Source organism: Phacochoerus africanus, chromosome 6, assembly GCF_016906955.1.
Source record: "Phacochoerus africanus isolate WHEZ1 chromosome 6, ROS_Pafr_v1, whole genome shotgun sequence".
Lineage (NCBI taxonomy): Eukaryota > Metazoa > Chordata > Mammalia > Artiodactyla > Suidae > Phacochoerus > Phacochoerus africanus.
The window spans coordinates 124872219-124890012 of record NC_062549.1 but is presented as its reverse complement, the minus strand read 5'-3'; the positions used below and the strand labels follow the sequence as shown (position 1 = coordinate 124890012).

Sequence of the window (17794 nt, the reverse complement as noted above, 5' to 3'; positions counted from 1 at the left end):
TATTTATATAACTGAAGGACTAGCTCCCTTGAAAAAGATTTGCTTCTATATTGCTCCAACATGACAAAAGTAAACTTTACCTACTTAATCAGAATGTATAGATGCTACACTGAAAATTAACTTTGGGTCATTCCTGAAATGCGCAAAAGGCATTACAAAAGATTAAATGAATCAATATACAGCTCAGACACAAGGATAATAACAGAATCAGCATCTGTAACATGCTTCAAAGAAGTATTAATGAAAAATTAAAAATTAAAGTCTAATACCAGTTCTTAAATTTCTGAATCTGTGTCTGTTACTTAGGTAAATTAAAAAAAAAACAATTATTTTCATCAGCAAACTGCCCAAATATTTATTTTCAAAGAATACCTTCTGTGATTAAAAGATTTAAGGTATTTAAGGAGCAATATTAAATCCAGTGTTATGTTTGAGGAAAGCCTATACCAACAATAAAAAAGATTAAATTCAGTTTTTTATTAAGTCAGCATAGACACTACAGCATCAAAAAAAACCCCTCAAATATGATCAAGTGCTATTTGCCTATGTCACATCATTTTATTTTTAAATTAGTCCAGTCACATCCTTCACGAGAGACTACTCTTCTGTTGGTACATACTTCAGTACTGCCTACAGATTTCTGTCAGTGTAAATTGTAACAGCCATGCATATTTATTAGGATGTAATTTCATCTCTGGATTTCAGTGACACTGATAAACCACTCAAGCTTCACTCTTGGTTTTTAATGACACCAGAACAAGTTGATGGAATTACAGCTTTATATGTGCCATTGAAAGTCTTTATTTCTTATCATAGAAGAATAAGGCTGGAATCTTTAAAGGGCATCATTCCTTCCATCTCACCATGGAAAGCTGTCTGCTTTATTTTTAAAATCCTGTAACGTGTCCTCAGGGCTCCAGCCTCGCGTCCACACGGCAGCCATCTCTTTAGTTACCTCACACACCCACACTCAGCCCTCTCCCTCCACACCCCCCACTGCAGTACAGCTGCATTTATTTAAGGAAAACGTGTACTTGCATTCAAAAACTTTTCCATGCTTTATGAATCCAAACACTTCACAAAAAAATTGAAAAACTGATTCATAAGGTGAAACGCAAACAATTTTCCCAACCCGCTGGTACACACACCTCTTTTGTTCTCTACCCTAACCAGAAAACATGCACCAGTAAGTGACAGTCCACTAAAAACAAGGTACCAAAGTGGAGTTGCCTCGACCTCTCTACATGACCTACCTTTCTGGCTGAGACATTAAAAGCTCCAGTTTTAGAGAGGTACAGGTCAAAGAGATACCAATTTTCAACCACGTGGTTAACTTAATTTCCTGCACTGGCATTTAACCATGTGGTTGAAAATGAAGTTTCTTGCCTGAAATCCACGCAGAGCAAGATAAGCTAACCTGGTCTGAAAGCAATCGTCAAACTACGTTGAAGAAAACTGGGAAATAAGACTAGTTTTTGTGTGTGTGTGTGTGTGGTTTTATGATCATGTACTCGATGATGAGACAAAAACAAAAACAAAAAGCATTATTACACTCACAAAAACATACACTTTGTTGATATATTTACCTTGCACTCAATCTCTGCTTGTTTGCGTTTTGCTTCACTCAGCTGGGTAAGCAGTCCTTTGTTCTGTGCAGAAAGATACTGCACCTTCTCCTGTAGATGGATCACCTCTTGTTCTGCTCTTCGAAGATGATTACTATTGATCTGGTTCTAATAATTAAAAATATAAATACGCGGAGTACAGATACAACGCCTGCAAAAACGTATACATTTTATCTATGCATTACATGCCTCAAAAGGCATGTAATTTTTAACATTATTAGTAGGTATAGGCATATTTTATTCAACATATAGTTAAATATTTTTTAAAAATTATAAAAGTGCTTTAAAAATCAAGTTGTTCAAAAGAATGCATACAGTTCATATTAGCAACTCTCATTAAAGCTCAATTTACCATTCACACAATAAATATCTATAAACTGTAAGGATGTTTTCCTAGAACTTGCAGGTATTCATTTCTGAAATAATCGATGGGGTATAAAATAGACAGACATGGGGATAAGATGAACTCTCGTCTCCAGTTCTCAAAAGGAAGCACAGACTGATCACCACCACACACTGGCCTGTAAACTCCTTGACGTTACAAGATGTGTCACGTGAACTCTACGGTCCGACAACACATAGCATGGTCTGCTCTTTCTTTTTCTTTGCCTTTCCTGGGGCTGCTCCCGTGGCACATGGAGGTTGCCAGGCTAGGGGTCTAATCAGAGCTGTAGCCGCTGGCCTACGCCAGAGCCACAGCAGCTTGGAATCCAAGCCTGCGACCTACACCAAGCTCACGGCAACGCCAGATCCTTAACCCACTGAGCAAGGGCAGGGACCGAACCCGCAACCTCATGGTTCCTAGTCGGATTCGTTAACCACTGAGCCACGATGAGAACTCCCTAGCATAGTCTGTTTTTATGGAACATAGCCTGGTTCTGAGTTCTGGCTTGCTATTTGCTTAATATCTTTGAGTTTCTATTTCTTCATGCGAAAAATGTATATAAAATACTATTTATTTCTCATTTGGTTGTCTTCAGAATTAAATAACATATGTAACAGAGCTTAATATACAAGAATTCAATACATGCTAGCTGCTTAGTGTTTAGGACATGCTAATAAACACAGACCTTGAATGAACTGACAAGAGGTAGTTTTCCCAGGCAGGCCCAACCCAGCTGGAATTTTCTTAAGCCTAAATTATCCTATTAGGGGCCTGAAAGAGACAGCAGGAATTTTCATACCCAAAGACAGGCAAAGTCTGGCTCCTCATTTAACAGTTCAAGTTATCTTGGTCAAGTTATCTAATCCTATCACATTTTAATACACTTGTACAAGCATACCTGATAGTGCTTGTCTTTTAAGGCTGTGCTATTAGAATTATATGATAAAAGTTTATGATAGGAAATTTAAGATATGCTTAAAATTTAAGATATTTAATAAATGCTCAATTGTTGCTATTATTAAACCTATTCTTATTATACCTTACTCTATGAAAATGACCTTGCCTCCAGTTTTAATTAAAAAATCTGGATCGTTTAAGAGTTTCCATCGTGGCTCAGTGGGTTAAGAACCTGACTAGGATCCATGAGGATGCCGGTTCGATCCCTGGTCTTGCTCAGCGGGCTAAGGATCCGGCATTGCCGTGAGCTGTGGTGTAGGTCACAGATGCAGCTCCAATTCGACCCCCAGCTTGGGAACTTTTAGGGCCTAGGGTGTGGCCCTAAAAAGACACACACACACACACACACACACACACACACACACACAAATCTGGATTATTTTAATATACTGAAGCTCTAAAACATTCTACCACTTCCAGGTTTCTTTCTCTTCACTACTCGTCCTCCTGATTCATAAGAAGAAATGCATCCTTCCTGAGACATTCTTTTTTTTTTGCTTTTTAGGGCTGAACCCGTGGCTTATGGAGGTTCCCAGGCTAGGGGTCGAATTGGAGCTACAGCTGCCAGTCTACACCACTGCCATAGCAACGCCAGATCTGAGCCACGTCTGTGACCTACACCACAGCCCATGGCAATGCGGGATCCTTAACTCACTGAGTGAGGCCAGGGATCGAACCCGCAACCTCATGGTTGCTAGTCAGATTCGTTTCTGCTGCGCCACCACGGGAACTCCCCTGAGACACTCTTAATATCACTCTCTTCTTTCTCGCTTTCAATCAGTGAACACAGTCTGTCTAAAAAATTAAGAGTGAACTTCTTAGTACTGTATTCAAAATGCTCCACAGCCTCTTTTTACTGTATTACCTCCTACCGTTCAAACATATAACTGCACTTTAGAGGCACACATCTTCAACACAGGCTGCAGAGAATTCCCACAGATAAAACTCCTCCCCGCAGCCCCAAATACCATTACAAGACACTCGCACTTAAACAAAACCCAGGGGCTGACTGGGAGAAAGAGTAGACAAAACAGATAGCAAGAGCAGGATTTTTTTTTTAGCCACGCCGGCAGCATGTACAAGTTCCGGGCTAGGGACCCAGAGAGCAAGCCTGCATCTCAACAGTGACCCACGCCGCTGCAGTGACAACGCCAGGTCCTTACTCCACTCTGCCGCACGAGGGCTCCCAACAAGAATGGATTTTTAAGAACTCCAGATAATCACTTATGGACTTTATACAAAATAGTTTAAAATTATTAGATAAAAAGAAGCAAAAACATAAAGAACAAGTCATTGTCAAAAAACATTCAGTGAATTTGAAAAATAACCACATACAGTTTCTAAAATTAATAGACACCACTTTAAAAGTTCAATTAAAGGGTTAAATGGGAGATCTGACACGTTAAGGAAATAATTAGTGTCTCAGAAGAGGTCAAGAGACATAAAAAAAAGCAAATAAGCAGCTATAAGATACACCTAATAGGTGATGCAGGATAAAATAGAAAAAAAAAAGGAGATGGGAGATATGATGGCCTAAGGAGTGAATAGGTGAGAATTCTTCACAAGACAACAGAAATAACCACAGATGAATCTACAGCTTAGGAAGCACAACTAGCCCCACATGGAATAAATACAAATAAATCCTCATCAAAACACACTATTAAAAAACACTCAAAATTAAAGAAGAGACACATCAAGGGAAAAACTGAGTATCTGCGAAGGTGGAAAGTGAAATACCAGCAGACATCTCAACAGGAAGTGCTTAAAAAATTCCTCCTACAAAAGTACACTCAGCTAACCTCTCACACAAGAGTGAGAAAAAGCTACAAGTATTTTAAGTAAGTGAGAGAATTTACAACTTGGGATTGAAACTGGAAAGAAACAGTTGAATAAAAGTAAGAAGAGAGCCAAAAATTGGCATGTGGGTAGACAAATCCAAATGAGTGCTGACTCCATAAAACAGCAGCCGTGCCGAGGAAGTGGAGGCATGAAAATGGACACTAAGAGTTAAGGCGTCACACTGGAAGGTGGAGGAAGAGCACATGAAGTTCTTCTACAGTTTGGAAAAAAGACAGAGATGATTACTAACCTTAGGCTTTGTCCAGTCAAGCAAGCATTTTCTTTTTTTTTTTCCAGGTAATAAACACTTAGAGAAAAGAAAAAGAATTATAAAGTCAAGCTAATAGAAAGAGAAAGGAAAAAAACTAAATCCAATAAAAAGCAGGAAAGGAGGAAAACACATAGAAAAAAAGGAGGAAAGAGTATAAAATAAAACAATTTCAAATACATCATAATTAATAGAGACGTTTACTTCTAATTGAGGATGTAGAGAGCCAGAAAGAGGATTGCTCCCATCTTTTCAATTAAAAAAAAAAAAAAAAAAAGCCAGCCAGACTCTTACGTTCCTGACTATTGCTGAACCCAGAGAAGTGAAGTCACAGGACCATCGACTAGTCCCCAATCTAAGGAGAGACAGGGCAGATGCGGTCAGAAGCTGTTAAGAATAATTCAGCTAGAACAAACATCCAGCTGGTGGAAGGCAGTGCGGGCTGGCTGGAGTGTGGATCCGGGGGGCCAGGGGGTTTGCAGACCCCTGTACACATTTCCTTCGTGGACCCCAACAGGTACACACAAAAGAGTGATGAGAGTCTGGAGAAGGATCTGTGTGGGACAGGCCTCAGGGAGGGAGGAAGCAGCCAGTACTGTGTGTGTGTATGGGGGGGGGGTACGTTAATCCCTGCTTGTCTCCTCTATGGAATCACAGGTTTGATCTGCCCGGAGACGGGCAATGAATACCGTTGTCCTTGGGGCACTGGGGAATCCAGTGCATCTGGGGAAGGAGTTGGACCATATTTTGACCCTACGTCTACAGTCAGGGGTGGGACAGGAGCACTGATGAGGCCAAACGTCCACTTCCAGGGACACAATGCATCTAGGGCTGAGGCTTTATCAGAAAATAGGATGGAGGCGTCCCATTCTCCAATTTCCTGTAACAACTAACAGTGGAATACGGCTGGCGACGGGCCTCCCCTCCAGTGTGGGGCAAAGGGAAGAAGACCTAAAGATATGGAGATAACCCTTGGGCAAACCAACCCCCATTCTAAAAATAAGACATTGCTAGAGGAATGCGAAGCCCGTGGTACAATGCGGGTAACCACAGAAACAATAAACCTCAAACCAGCCCGACTCCTGATGATATTAACTCAAATCCCCCACATTAAAGGCCTTGTAGACGGAAAGTTGCGCCCATTTTCAGGCATAAAAACCATTTGCCTTAGTGTATTGTCCTACCCAAGACACACATCTAGTTTTCAACAAAAAAATCACAAAGCATGGGAAAAGGTAAAAAACAAAACACTTTGAAGAGACAAAGCAATCAACAGAATCAGCCTCATATAGGACACAGATATTGAAACGGCTGGATAGGGAGTTCCCATCGTGGCGCAGTGGTTAACGAATCCGACTAGGAACCATGAGGTTGCGGGTTCGGTCCCTGCCCTTGCTCAGTGGGTTAATGATCCGGCGTTGCCGTGAGCTGTGGTGTAGGTCGCAGGCGCGGCTCGGATCCCGCGTTGCTGTGGCTCTGGCGTAGGCCGGTGGCTACAGCTCCGATTCGACCCCTAGCCTGGGAACCTCCACATGCCACGGGAGCGGCCCAAGAAATAACTAAAAAAGACAAAAAAAAGAAAAAGAAAAAAAGAAATGGCTGGATAGGAAATTTAAAACGAGGGCTCTATAGGAAAGGTGAAAAATATGCAAGATCAAATATGTCACACCGGCAGAGAGATGAAAACTAAGAATTAAAAATGCTAGAAGTAGAAACAGTAACGGATGTAAGGAATGGCTTCAAGGGCTCAGACAGCTCACGAAGTGGAGGAATCAGTGAACTTGGTGATAAGTCAAGAGAACTACGTCTGTCAACAGAGACTAAAACACAAAGAGAAAATATAACAGGAGGGAAAAGAATGGAGCATTCAAGAGCTGCGGGACGACACCAAACAATCCAACACAAGTGTAATGGAAATCCCTCTCAAGAGTGTGGGAGGAGAAATACAACGAAATAACGACCAAGAATCTCCCAAATTTCACAGCAGTCACAAAGGTCCAAGAAGGTCAAGAAAAGAAAAACAAAAGTCACAGCCTACATAAAATTCTATTTCCCTAGGAAAACGTCCGTTTCATCTACATGCTCAAATTTCAAATGCATCGCTTAAAGTTGTCCAGAGTTTATTTTAAAAAAGTATTTTCAGGGAGTTCCCATCGTGGTGCAGAGGAAACAAATCCAATTAGAACTATGGGGTTGCGGGTTCGATCCCCGGCCTTGCTCAGTGGGTTAAGGATCTGGTGTGGCTATGGCTGTGGTAGCGGCTGGCGGCTTCGGCTCCAATTGGACCCCTAGCCTGGGAACCTCCATGTGCTGCGGATGCGGCCCTAAAAAGACAAAAAATGTTATGAGAAGGGGTCCATAGGTTTCAGACTGTCAGAGGGGTTGATGGCACACACAAAAAGATAAGAACCCCTGTACTAAGAAACTCTTAAAGATATACAGAAGGAAACATGCAAGACTGTACAAAGCAGCGTGGCTTGTAAGAGCAAAAACCGGCACAAAGAGGAAAGCAGCTCAATAAACTATGGTAGGTAGACTTTTCTAAAAGTCATTAAAATGAAAGAACTGGAGCTACATGTATCAACAAGGACAAATCTCTTAATCTGGATGCTGGTTACATGGGGGTTTGATATAATATTCTTTAGATAATTAATGTGGCATTAACATTACACCACACTTTTTTTTAATTTTTCTCATTTTGCAATGAGAAAACTTCATGAATCATCACCACTTCATGCACTGACATTTAGGAATCATTCTTCTTATGGCAAAAATCCACCCAAAATAACATTCATTAGTCAGGCACAGGGCAAAATACAAATTCCTTAGGAAGCCTTCCCCCAAATCACTTAGTTGGAATTAACTGTCCTCTGCTATTCTCCACTGTAATTTCTATCTAACTCTAATTACAAATTTCTGAATTACATATTTCTTCCAGTTTTATTGAGATATAATTAAAATATAGCACTGCATAGGTCTAAGGTGCATAGCATAATGACTTGACTTACGTATTTTGTGAAATGATTACCACAGTAAATTTAGTTTACATCCATCATCTCACACAGTGAAGCACATTAAATATAGTTTGTGCCTGTCTCATTTCTCAAGTGTAAGTCCACTGATGGCCACACACTCTGAACTTGCAAGTTCTCAAAACCACATTTGCTGAGTTTGATTTATTTACCTAAAGCCACTCTGAAAGACATCCTAAACACTGGCTTAAAAGTTGTATTTGCATCTTTAATATCTACACTGAGATAAAAATCTGATTATAAAAATATAACTTTACAACATAAAGCTGGGTTTCTACTTTTCCAAATCTTACAGTAGTTTTTAATTAAATGAGGAATATGAGAAAATAACTTTGAACCATGTAAAATGAGATCTATTTATTCTAAAGGATTAACACATGATGCTGCCATGCTGAAGCTGGAATGGTCACTGTGCACCTAAGGGCGCAGGATGATCCGTGAGTTAACTATGCCCCCTACTGACTAAGTATTCTGAAAACCCAATAACGTCAGAGAACACAGTCCACACAGACGGACCACGTAAAAGGCAAATATACTTTTATAATGCAAATGCCTTTCATAAAAAGGACCTTGCAGATCGTGAGTCAAGTACCCCTGAGGTAATAAGATCTTTTAGAAAAAGGGCGGACTTGGGAAGAAAGAAGTGCAATTTTGGAACTGACTGCTCAGAGTCAGCACACTACACAACTTTAGAAAGCATCATTTACCTTCTACTCTACATCAATGGTTCTCAACCAGGGGAAACTTTGGCCCTGGGGGGACACTTGGCAATGTGCAAAGACACTTTTGGTCATCCCAGTGTGACGGGGGTGTGGCGCTACTGAGCAGAGGGGGGACAAGGACGCGGCAGCAGGCAGAGGCCAGGGATGCTGCTAAACACACTGCACAGGCCGCTCCCCAGAACAAAGAATTTTCTGGTCCTCAGTGTTACTGGTGCTGAGGTGAGAACTCTGGCTCTACATGAAAACTCTTGCTTTCAGGTCATGCAACAAGGAAACAAAGTCAGAGAGAGGTCTATGACTTGCTTAAACTTTGTGGAATGAGTCAAAGAAGACATTAAATCTCTTATTAGAGATTTATAGCAACGAATCTAAGTTTGGGCCCTCTTTATTTGGGCTAGAAAACTAGTCTAGACAGTTTCATATGTCTGTCTTTGAGCTCTAGTCTAATGATACAATCTGTACATTCATAAATTTTTGATGGGCTGACAATAATTTTTTAAAGCTACTGGGCTTTCTCATGATACCTGTGTTTCCATTTCCATCATCCTTTGTTTTATTTCTCTTATTTCTGCCTGTGTTTCAGCTTCTCTAAGTCGAATGGTCATCAGTTCATCCTGTAACTCATTCACAGTGTTCTTCTTAGGTGGGTCTTTCCATCTCCCAGTAGTACGAGCTAAGTGGCGCTGGAATACAAAAATAATTCGATTGCAACGAAGATTCCCAGTATTAAGAATTAACTTAACTGAGCACTTATTTCAGGCCCAGTGCTATATTAGGCACTTTGAATGCATCACTGTATTTACTCCCCAGGAAATCTTAAACTATTACTTTCATTATATGGGTAAGAAGATGGATATTGTGATCAAGTAGCTTCAGAAAGGTGACACAGTCAATAAGTGGCAGACTTGGAATATAAACTCAGATATAGTTCACTTTTTCTTTACATGGTGAGTTATTATAAAAAATACAATTTTCACCCTAAATTTTTTTTTTCTTTTCTAGGGCTGCACCCACGGCATATGGAGGTTCCCAGGTTAGGGGTCTAATGGGAGCTGTAGCCACCAGCCTACGCCAGAGCCACAGCAACACCAGATCTGAGCCACGTCTGTGACCTACACTACAGCTCATGGCAACGCCAGATCCTTAACCCCCTGAGCAAGGCCAGGGATCGAACCTGAAACCTCAGGGTTCCTAGTCAGATTCGTTAACCACTGAGCCACGACGGGAACTCCCCTAAATTTTTTAATGAGAGATTTTCATGTTATTTTTAATGAAATCCCAAGAAAAGGGGAAAAAGGGACAATTTATGAATTAAGCAAACAATATTAGAAGTTAAAAGCAGTGTTCTCAAAATATCTGTGATGAGGGACAGTTTTGTTTCATTTGTGTTTAATTTCCAGTTTATTGCTCCATAATTCTTTAAAAAAAAAAAAGCCACGGCAATGTTAGGGACTAGCTTCAGTCTTCGTCAGATGCCTCTCCCTCCCTAAACTCACACCTAGATCACCAATCTGAAACGATATGATGTGTGGGTTTTTTTTTTCCTTTCCTCTGTCCCTTCTGTTGTATAGATTCTGTTTTTTTGCTGCTTATCAATAGTTTTCTTCATTTGTGAACAAATCTGTAGGCATACAACTAACTAAGTCTTTTTATTTTGTGAGAAAACCAATTTTATTTTCAAAAGAAGTTACAAATTTATATGGATGTCACCCTTCTGATGTTTCACACTGACCAATAATTTAATATCAACAGAAGAAATATGTATTATATAAAGGAATATTTTCTTATAGTTCTTTAGAAAAACTTACACAAGTCATAATGGCATAACAACACAACAAAAATAGAATTTGATCTCTATTTGATCTGTTATTTAATTACAAGAATAAAAAACAGAAAAACCGCTTAAAGTTACTTTCAATTTATAAATGCTCGCAGTTTTTATACATTAAACAGGGTCTTTCTCACTTTAAACTCAATTCTATGAGTTGGTTGTTGACTACTTCAAATTCGGAAAAAAATGAGTATTCAGGTTTTACCTTCTTTTTAAAAAGCACACAAAATATACTGACATACCTGCCAGTGTTCCTCTAAATCCTTGACTTGCTGTCTAAGTTCTTTCAAACCCATAATGGCTTCTGCTTCTCTTAGTTTCACAGCAATGAGTTCTTCCTGAAGTCTTGCAATGTTATTCTCATCAGGAAAGGAGTTGTTTCTCTAAGGTGAGAGAAAATTCAAATGGGGATTTTTTTTTTTTTTGATTTAAAGATATAGCATATACAGTAATAAAATATAGCAGAAGAATAAGCGCTATTATGTTCCATATTTAATTGTACTTAATTCTATATAATTTTTTGAGGTATAATTCACAAACCACTTATCCTTTTCATGAAACTAGTCAGTGGTTTTGAAAGTATTCACAGGAGTGTGCAACCGTCACCACAAACTAATTTCAGAACGTTTTAATCACAGCAGAAAGAACTCCTACATCCATTAGCAGTCACTCCGCATTTCCTCTACCCTCAGCCCCGGGCCCCTGGCAACCACTAATCTACGGTCTCTGAGGATTTGCCTGCTCTGAACGCTTCATATAAATGGGATCATACAGTATGCGGCCTTTTAGGACTGGGTTTTTTCACTTGGCAAGTGTTTCAGGTTCGTTTTTTCACTGTCACATAATATCCATTGTATATTTTATATGTTCTTCAGTTGATGGAAATGTGAGTTGTTTCCACTTTGGGGTCACTATGAATAATGCTGTTATGAGCAAGTTTTCGTGTGCTTATAAGTTTTTAATTTCCTTGATGACATATCAAAGTCCTGAGTCTATGAAATTTTCTATTTCTGAAATACGTCATGAATATTTTAGCCCACAAAGAAGATGGAATAAAATTATTCTTTCCAACTACACATTTTTTATGATGGACTTTAAGTATTTTCCTAGTTGAAAACCAGAAACTTACTGCATATATATTAAAAAAATACCTTGCATGAAGAAATTAACCATAGGAAACATGAAACCTTCCAATATCATTTTTACTCTGTAAGATGAATACCAACAAGGCTACTTAAGAAGTCTTTTTTTTTTTTGTCTTTTTCTCTTTTTAGGGCCGCACCCGTGGCATATGGAGATTCCCAGGCTAGGGGTCTAATTGGAGCTGTAGCCGCTGGCCTATACCACAGCCACAGCAACACAGGATCCAAGCCGCGTCTGCGACCTAGACAACAGCTCAGGACAACACCAGATCCTTAACCCACTGAGCGAGGCCAGGGATCAAACCTGCAACCTCCTGGTTCCTAGTCAGATTCGTTACCCACTGAGCCACGATGGGAACTCCCTAGACATATTTTATTTTACAGCATTTTTGCTGGCTTTTTTCCTCAGCAAATAGGAGACTAAATTTTCTAAAAATAATATACAAATAGCAAATAGACTTCTAGCAAAATTATTCCACTACTGATGGTAGTTCCAACCTACTCTATTTCATTAAGCAACAGTTAAGAACAACTCGAGGACTTTCCTGTCCGCTATTTATAAATTTTTGATGCTACGACTAGATACTCCACTCCTGAGGGTGAAAGAAACAAATGCAACAGAGAGCTCAAACCCTCTAAGATTTTACAGATGAGAAAACAGATCCGGAGCATGTGATCTAGAACACAGACTCTCAAGTCTGAGGGTTCTAAGAAATCGAAGGGCCTTTCTATTTCCACTACTTACCTAGCACTTCGATTTCCTCAGTAACCTTGAGAAGAGGTAAGTTAAAATACATCTCCGGCTAAAACCTTCCTGTATGTTCTGAGGTGGCTTCTTGCAGCCTGGAAAGCTGTACCGGTTACGCTCAGATGAGGTTTTCCCGGAACTGCTTACGTCAGTCGATTCCTACATCTCTTGCAGCCGTATAACAGTATTTGAGACATGCCCTGAGTTCTCTTCTTCGACAGTTAAATACTAACCTTATCAAAGTTATGCTGGTTGTTTCCCCTCTAAAAGGGCTCTAATCTCCATTTTTACCCTAAACATGAGACTTTGAGTAGTATGGCAACAACAAAGAATGAATGGGAATCGTGTATTTTTTTCCTTTCCTCTCAGGAACTAACATGTAAGATTTCTAATGCGCAGAGAGACCAAGTCAAATTTCACTGCTCAATAAGGATTTAATGAATGTCCATCACACGTCCCTTCTAATTTGGGAATGACAAAATTAACGCTGTTCTCACCTTTTCTATATCCAGAACTTTATCCTGCATTTCCTTTAGCGCACACTGAGACTCGGCTTCACTCAGACGGGCTTGGACCAATTCCTTCTCTAGCTGTAGCACAAAATCTTCATTGTAGTTGGAACTGCATTTATGCTACAAGTTACAGACACACATTGAAACTTCACAGAAGTATGGACATGTATTCACAATAAAAATAAGTGCAATTATACAGTACAACTATTGAGGGCAACCAGGCCATAAAAGTTCCATCTATCTAATATTTCTGGTATATTTCCCCTAATTTACTTTCCAATGAATAAAAAATTCCAGGCTTTTATATCTATAGAAAGATAGCTATAAAGACGATCGTGTTACTGCATGTTTATAATCAGTTACTACACTAATTGAATCCAACTCATAAAAAATCATCTTTTATCTGCCCATCCATCTAGATTAGATATTAAGAATTTGCTCTGACTCTAAAGACTTGCATTGTACAACAGTATAACCACCAGCCACACAGGGTTACCAAGCACTCAAAACGTGGCTAGTTCGAATTACGAAAGGTTTCAAGAGTAAATTACCAACTGGATTTTGAAGGCTTTATATGAAATAAAAGGCAAAATATCTCATTAATTTTTATGTTGATTATATGTTGAAGTAATATTTTGAATTCATTGAGTTAGACAAAATATTAATTTCAATTATTTTATTAATTATTAATTTCATTAATCACTATTCTTTTTTAAAAAAAATTTATTTATTTTTTGTTTTAAGGCCTCTCCTGCAGCATATGGAAGTTCCCAGGCTATGGGGTCAAATCAGAGCCATGGCTGTGAGCCTATGCCACAGCCACAGCAACTCTGGATCCAAACCGCATCTGTGACCCTACATCACAGCTCACGGCAACACCAAACCCCTGAGTGAGGCCAGGGATCGAACCTGTAATCTCCTGGATACTAGCTGGATTTGTTACTGCTGAGCCACAACAGGAACTTCTAGTTACTCCTTTTAGTACGGCACTTTAAAATGTGTACGTGGCTCGCATTGTATTGCTATTGGATGGCACTGTTACAGACTACAGAAGACAAGTACATACACATTTACTAAAAATCCTATTTTAACCTAACAAATAAAAACAAGGCATCTGTAATAGCATGAAGCATCATAAATCCTAACTGAACCAAAATGTATTTGCTGTTAGAAATGTAGATCTCTTTAAAGATACACATGAAAATGACTGCTGGAAGCAAAGGAAAAACAGATGTTGTGCAAAGAGATTAACCATGGAAGCATGAAACCTCTCCGTTTCCATTTCTACTTTATACCAACACAGTACTTAAGAAATCCCTTTTCAAACTAGTTTCTACCGAAAGCTGTTCAAAACACAAAAAGATACCTAATTCGCCGTGATAAATGACTTCCTAAAGTAAACCATCACTTCACATTTAACTCATATAGTAAAGGAGTAGTGGTAACTCAAAATTCCAGAACAGACTCACAGAGAATAATCTCCCACTGAACTGGCATGAGTAAAGAATGGTTCCTTTTACTCTTCAATACACCAGGAACAAAAAAGACGTAACATTAAAACCCTATTTAAAAATTATTAAACACTTAATTAAAATATACAGTTCTCCCTTGCCCCAGTTACCCAAAAATACATTTTTTAAATGCACATTTCACGTACTAAGCAAACGGGGCCTTTTAAACGCAGTGCACTACATGTTGTTTCTCCATAAGAACAGTATTTCAACACAAGGAGTACACCTGCAGGCGGTGTATCCCTATAGCAAATACTTACCTTACCAAATGAGGAAATGGCACAATTTTGGAACCACTATATCCAAAACGCAGGTGCTATGTTTTCTTAATTAGATCGCATTTTTTAAAATAAGCTATACTAGAATTTTTTCCCCTTTTATCTAAAGCTCTGACAACAGTAGTTCAGGCTTATTTGCCAAGACTCCATCAGAAGAGCCTCAGGAATATATCAAATATAAAAGGGCCAAAATGAAAAGGAACCACTGATCTGGTATAAACCAACTGATTTAAGTATGAAAAAAATGTACTAATAATGGGAATAAATTTTTATCTACAAAATTTATAAAACTCCTTATTATCCTCTGTTGCTCAAGGAATAAATTCTATAATTTACATGTTATTTCTCTTCTCATACTTTCCCTTTATTCTTCAACACACGGGAAGCTAGCTTTAGTCCTCACCCCTTAATGAAACTGCTCTAATTACTAACAATATTAATACACAGTAACAATGGAAAACTCAATGGACAGCCCTGTTATTCAGCTCTTACCTTCATCAGACAGTCTATGGAATTTAAAACACCTGACCAATCTTAAAATTTTCTCCTTAGATTCTGCGGTGTCGCTCTTTCATGATCCCCCCCGCCTATCTTCCCTGTCTCCTGTCAGTTCCACTCCTTTCTTATTGGTATGTGCGTCTACATGCACTTGTGTGTGTATGTCTGTGCGGGCATCAGTCAGTAGGCCCCAGGGTTTCAATATTGTGTGTTTTCTCTCAATCTTTCTGTTAATTTTCTTATTTTGTAGGTTCATCCTATGTGATTTCAGCCACTGTCAAATATAGTCTGTATAAAGGCACTTATCAGGTACTATGTATCAGATTTTTTCTGTATAGACAATGGATGAGATCGCCAAGGATGAATCTATAAAACGGGGAAGATGGAGTGTAAGAGAGATGCTGGCCGCTTTAACCCCTGTGGAGGGCCAAGGATCAAACCTGCACCTCCACGGCCTCGGAGCCGCTGCAGTCAGATTCCTAACCCACTGCACCATGGTGGGAATCCCAAACCTTTCCATTATTGTTATATGTGTTATAATGATCTGCGGTCAGTGATCTTTGGTGTTCCTATTGCAATTGCTTTGGGGTGCCGCGAAGCACAACCTTTTAAAGTGGTGAACTTAAGTGACAAACGTTGTGTGTTCTGACAGCTCCCCTGACCAGCCGTCCTCCCAAGCTCCCTTCCCTTCCTCAGGCCTCCCCATTCCCTGAGATATAACACTATTGAAACGAGGCAAACTGATAACCTACAATGGCCTCTACAATGGGTTCAAGTAAGAGTTGCATGTCGCTCATTTTAAATCAAAAGCTAGATGCTGAGCTTTTGAGGAAGGCACGTTGAAAGCCCAGATAAGCCGAAACCTAGACCTCTTGCATCAAATAGCCAAGCTGTGAATACAAACGAAAAGTTCCTGAAGGAAATTAAAAACGCTACTCCAGTGAACACAGGAATGGTAAGAAAGTGAAACAGACTTATTGCTGATAATGAAGGAAAGTATTAGTGGCCTGGAAAAAATATCAAACCAGCCACCAGTTTCCCTTAAGCCAAAGCCTTATGCAGTGAAGGGCCTAACTCTCTACAATTCCACGAAGGCTCAGAGAGGCGAGGGAGCTGCAGAAGAAAAGTGTGCAGTTCGCAGAGGCTGCTGCACGAGGTCTAAGGAAAGAAGCCGTCTCGGTAACACGAGGTCTAAGGAAAGAAGCCGTCTGGGTAACAGAAACATGCAAAGTGAAGCAGCAAGTGTTAGCGTAGAAAGTGCAGCAAATTATCCAGAAGATCCAACTAAGACAATGAACGAAGGTGGCTAGTCAACAACAGATTTCTGATGTAGATGAAACAGCCTTGTAGTGGAAGAAGAGGCCATCCAGGACTTTCACAACTAAAGGAGAAGTCAATGCCTGCCTTCAAAGCCTTGAAGGCTGATTCTCTCACTAGGGGCTAAAGCAACTGGAGACTTGAAGCCAATGCTCATTTCCCATCTGAAAATCTTAGGGCGCTTAAGAATGATGCTACATCCGCTCTGCATGTGCTCCATAAATGGTAACAATGAAGTCTTTTTTTGTTTTGTTTTGTCTTTTTTTGTGTGTTTTCTAGAGCCGCACCCATGGCAAACGGAGGTTCCCAGGCTAGGGGTCTAATTGGAGCTGTAGCCACCGGCCTACACCACAGCCACAGCAATGCGATCCAAGCCTCGTCTGCGACCTACACCACAGCTCACGGCAACGCCGGATCCTTAACCCACTGAGCAAGGCCAGGGATCAAACCCGTAACCTCATGGCTCCTAGTCTGATTCGTTAACCACTGAGCCACGATGGGAACTCCAACAATGAAGTTTTGATGACAGCACATCTGTTTATAATACGGTTTACTGAATATCTGAATACCACTGTTGAGACCTACTGCTCAGAAAAAGATTCAAAATATTACTGCTCAGTGACAATGCATCTGGTCACCCAAGAGCTCTGACGGCGATGGATGAGATTGTTGTTTTCAGGTCTGCTAACACAACATCCATTCTGCAGCTCAGGTATCAAGCGGTAATTTCAACTTTTAAGTCTTATTATTTAAGAAATACATTTCAGGAGTTCCCGTCGTGGCACAGTGGTTAACGAATCCAACTAAGAACCATGAGGTTGTGGGTTCGATCCCTGGCCTTGCTCAGTGGGATAAGGATCCGGCGTTGCCGTGAGCTGTGGTGTAGGTCACAGATGCGGCTTGGATCCCACGTTGCTGTGGCTCTGGTGTAGGCCGGCAGCTACAGCTCCGATTAGACCCCTAGCCTGGAACCTCCATATGCCACTGGAGCGGCCCAAGAAATGGCAAAAAGACAGAAAAAAAAAAAAAAGAAAGAAAGAAAGAAAGAAAGCTCTACGCCAATAAAATAAAAAATAAAATAAAAATTAAAAAAAAGAAATACATTTCACAAGGCTATAGCTGCCATAAA

At 39.9% G+C, this 17794-nt stretch overlaps 1 protein-coding gene across 7 annotated transcripts in view; it reads right to left on the bottom strand.

Annotated features, from left to right (window-relative positions):
* EVI5 (ecotropic viral integration site 5) overlaps positions 1 to 17794 on the bottom strand; it is a 206609-nt gene that overhangs the window by 63996 nt on the left and 124819 nt on the right. For 6 of the 7 annotated variants that reach the window (XM_047785305.1, XM_047785300.1, XM_047785306.1 and 3 more), the window contains 4 exons: positions 13047 to 13181; positions 10902 to 11042; positions 9353 to 9511; positions 1587 to 1733 (listed from right to left, as the gene is read on the bottom strand). In XM_047785305.1, the coding sequence (XP_047641261.1) occupies positions 1587 to 1733; positions 9353 to 9511; positions 10902 to 11042; positions 13047 to 13181 (582 nt within the window). The remainder of the gene's footprint in view (positions 1 to 1586; positions 1734 to 9352; positions 9512 to 10901; positions 11043 to 13046; positions 13182 to 17794) is intronic. The other variant, XM_047785302.1, reaches the window with a different exon arrangement.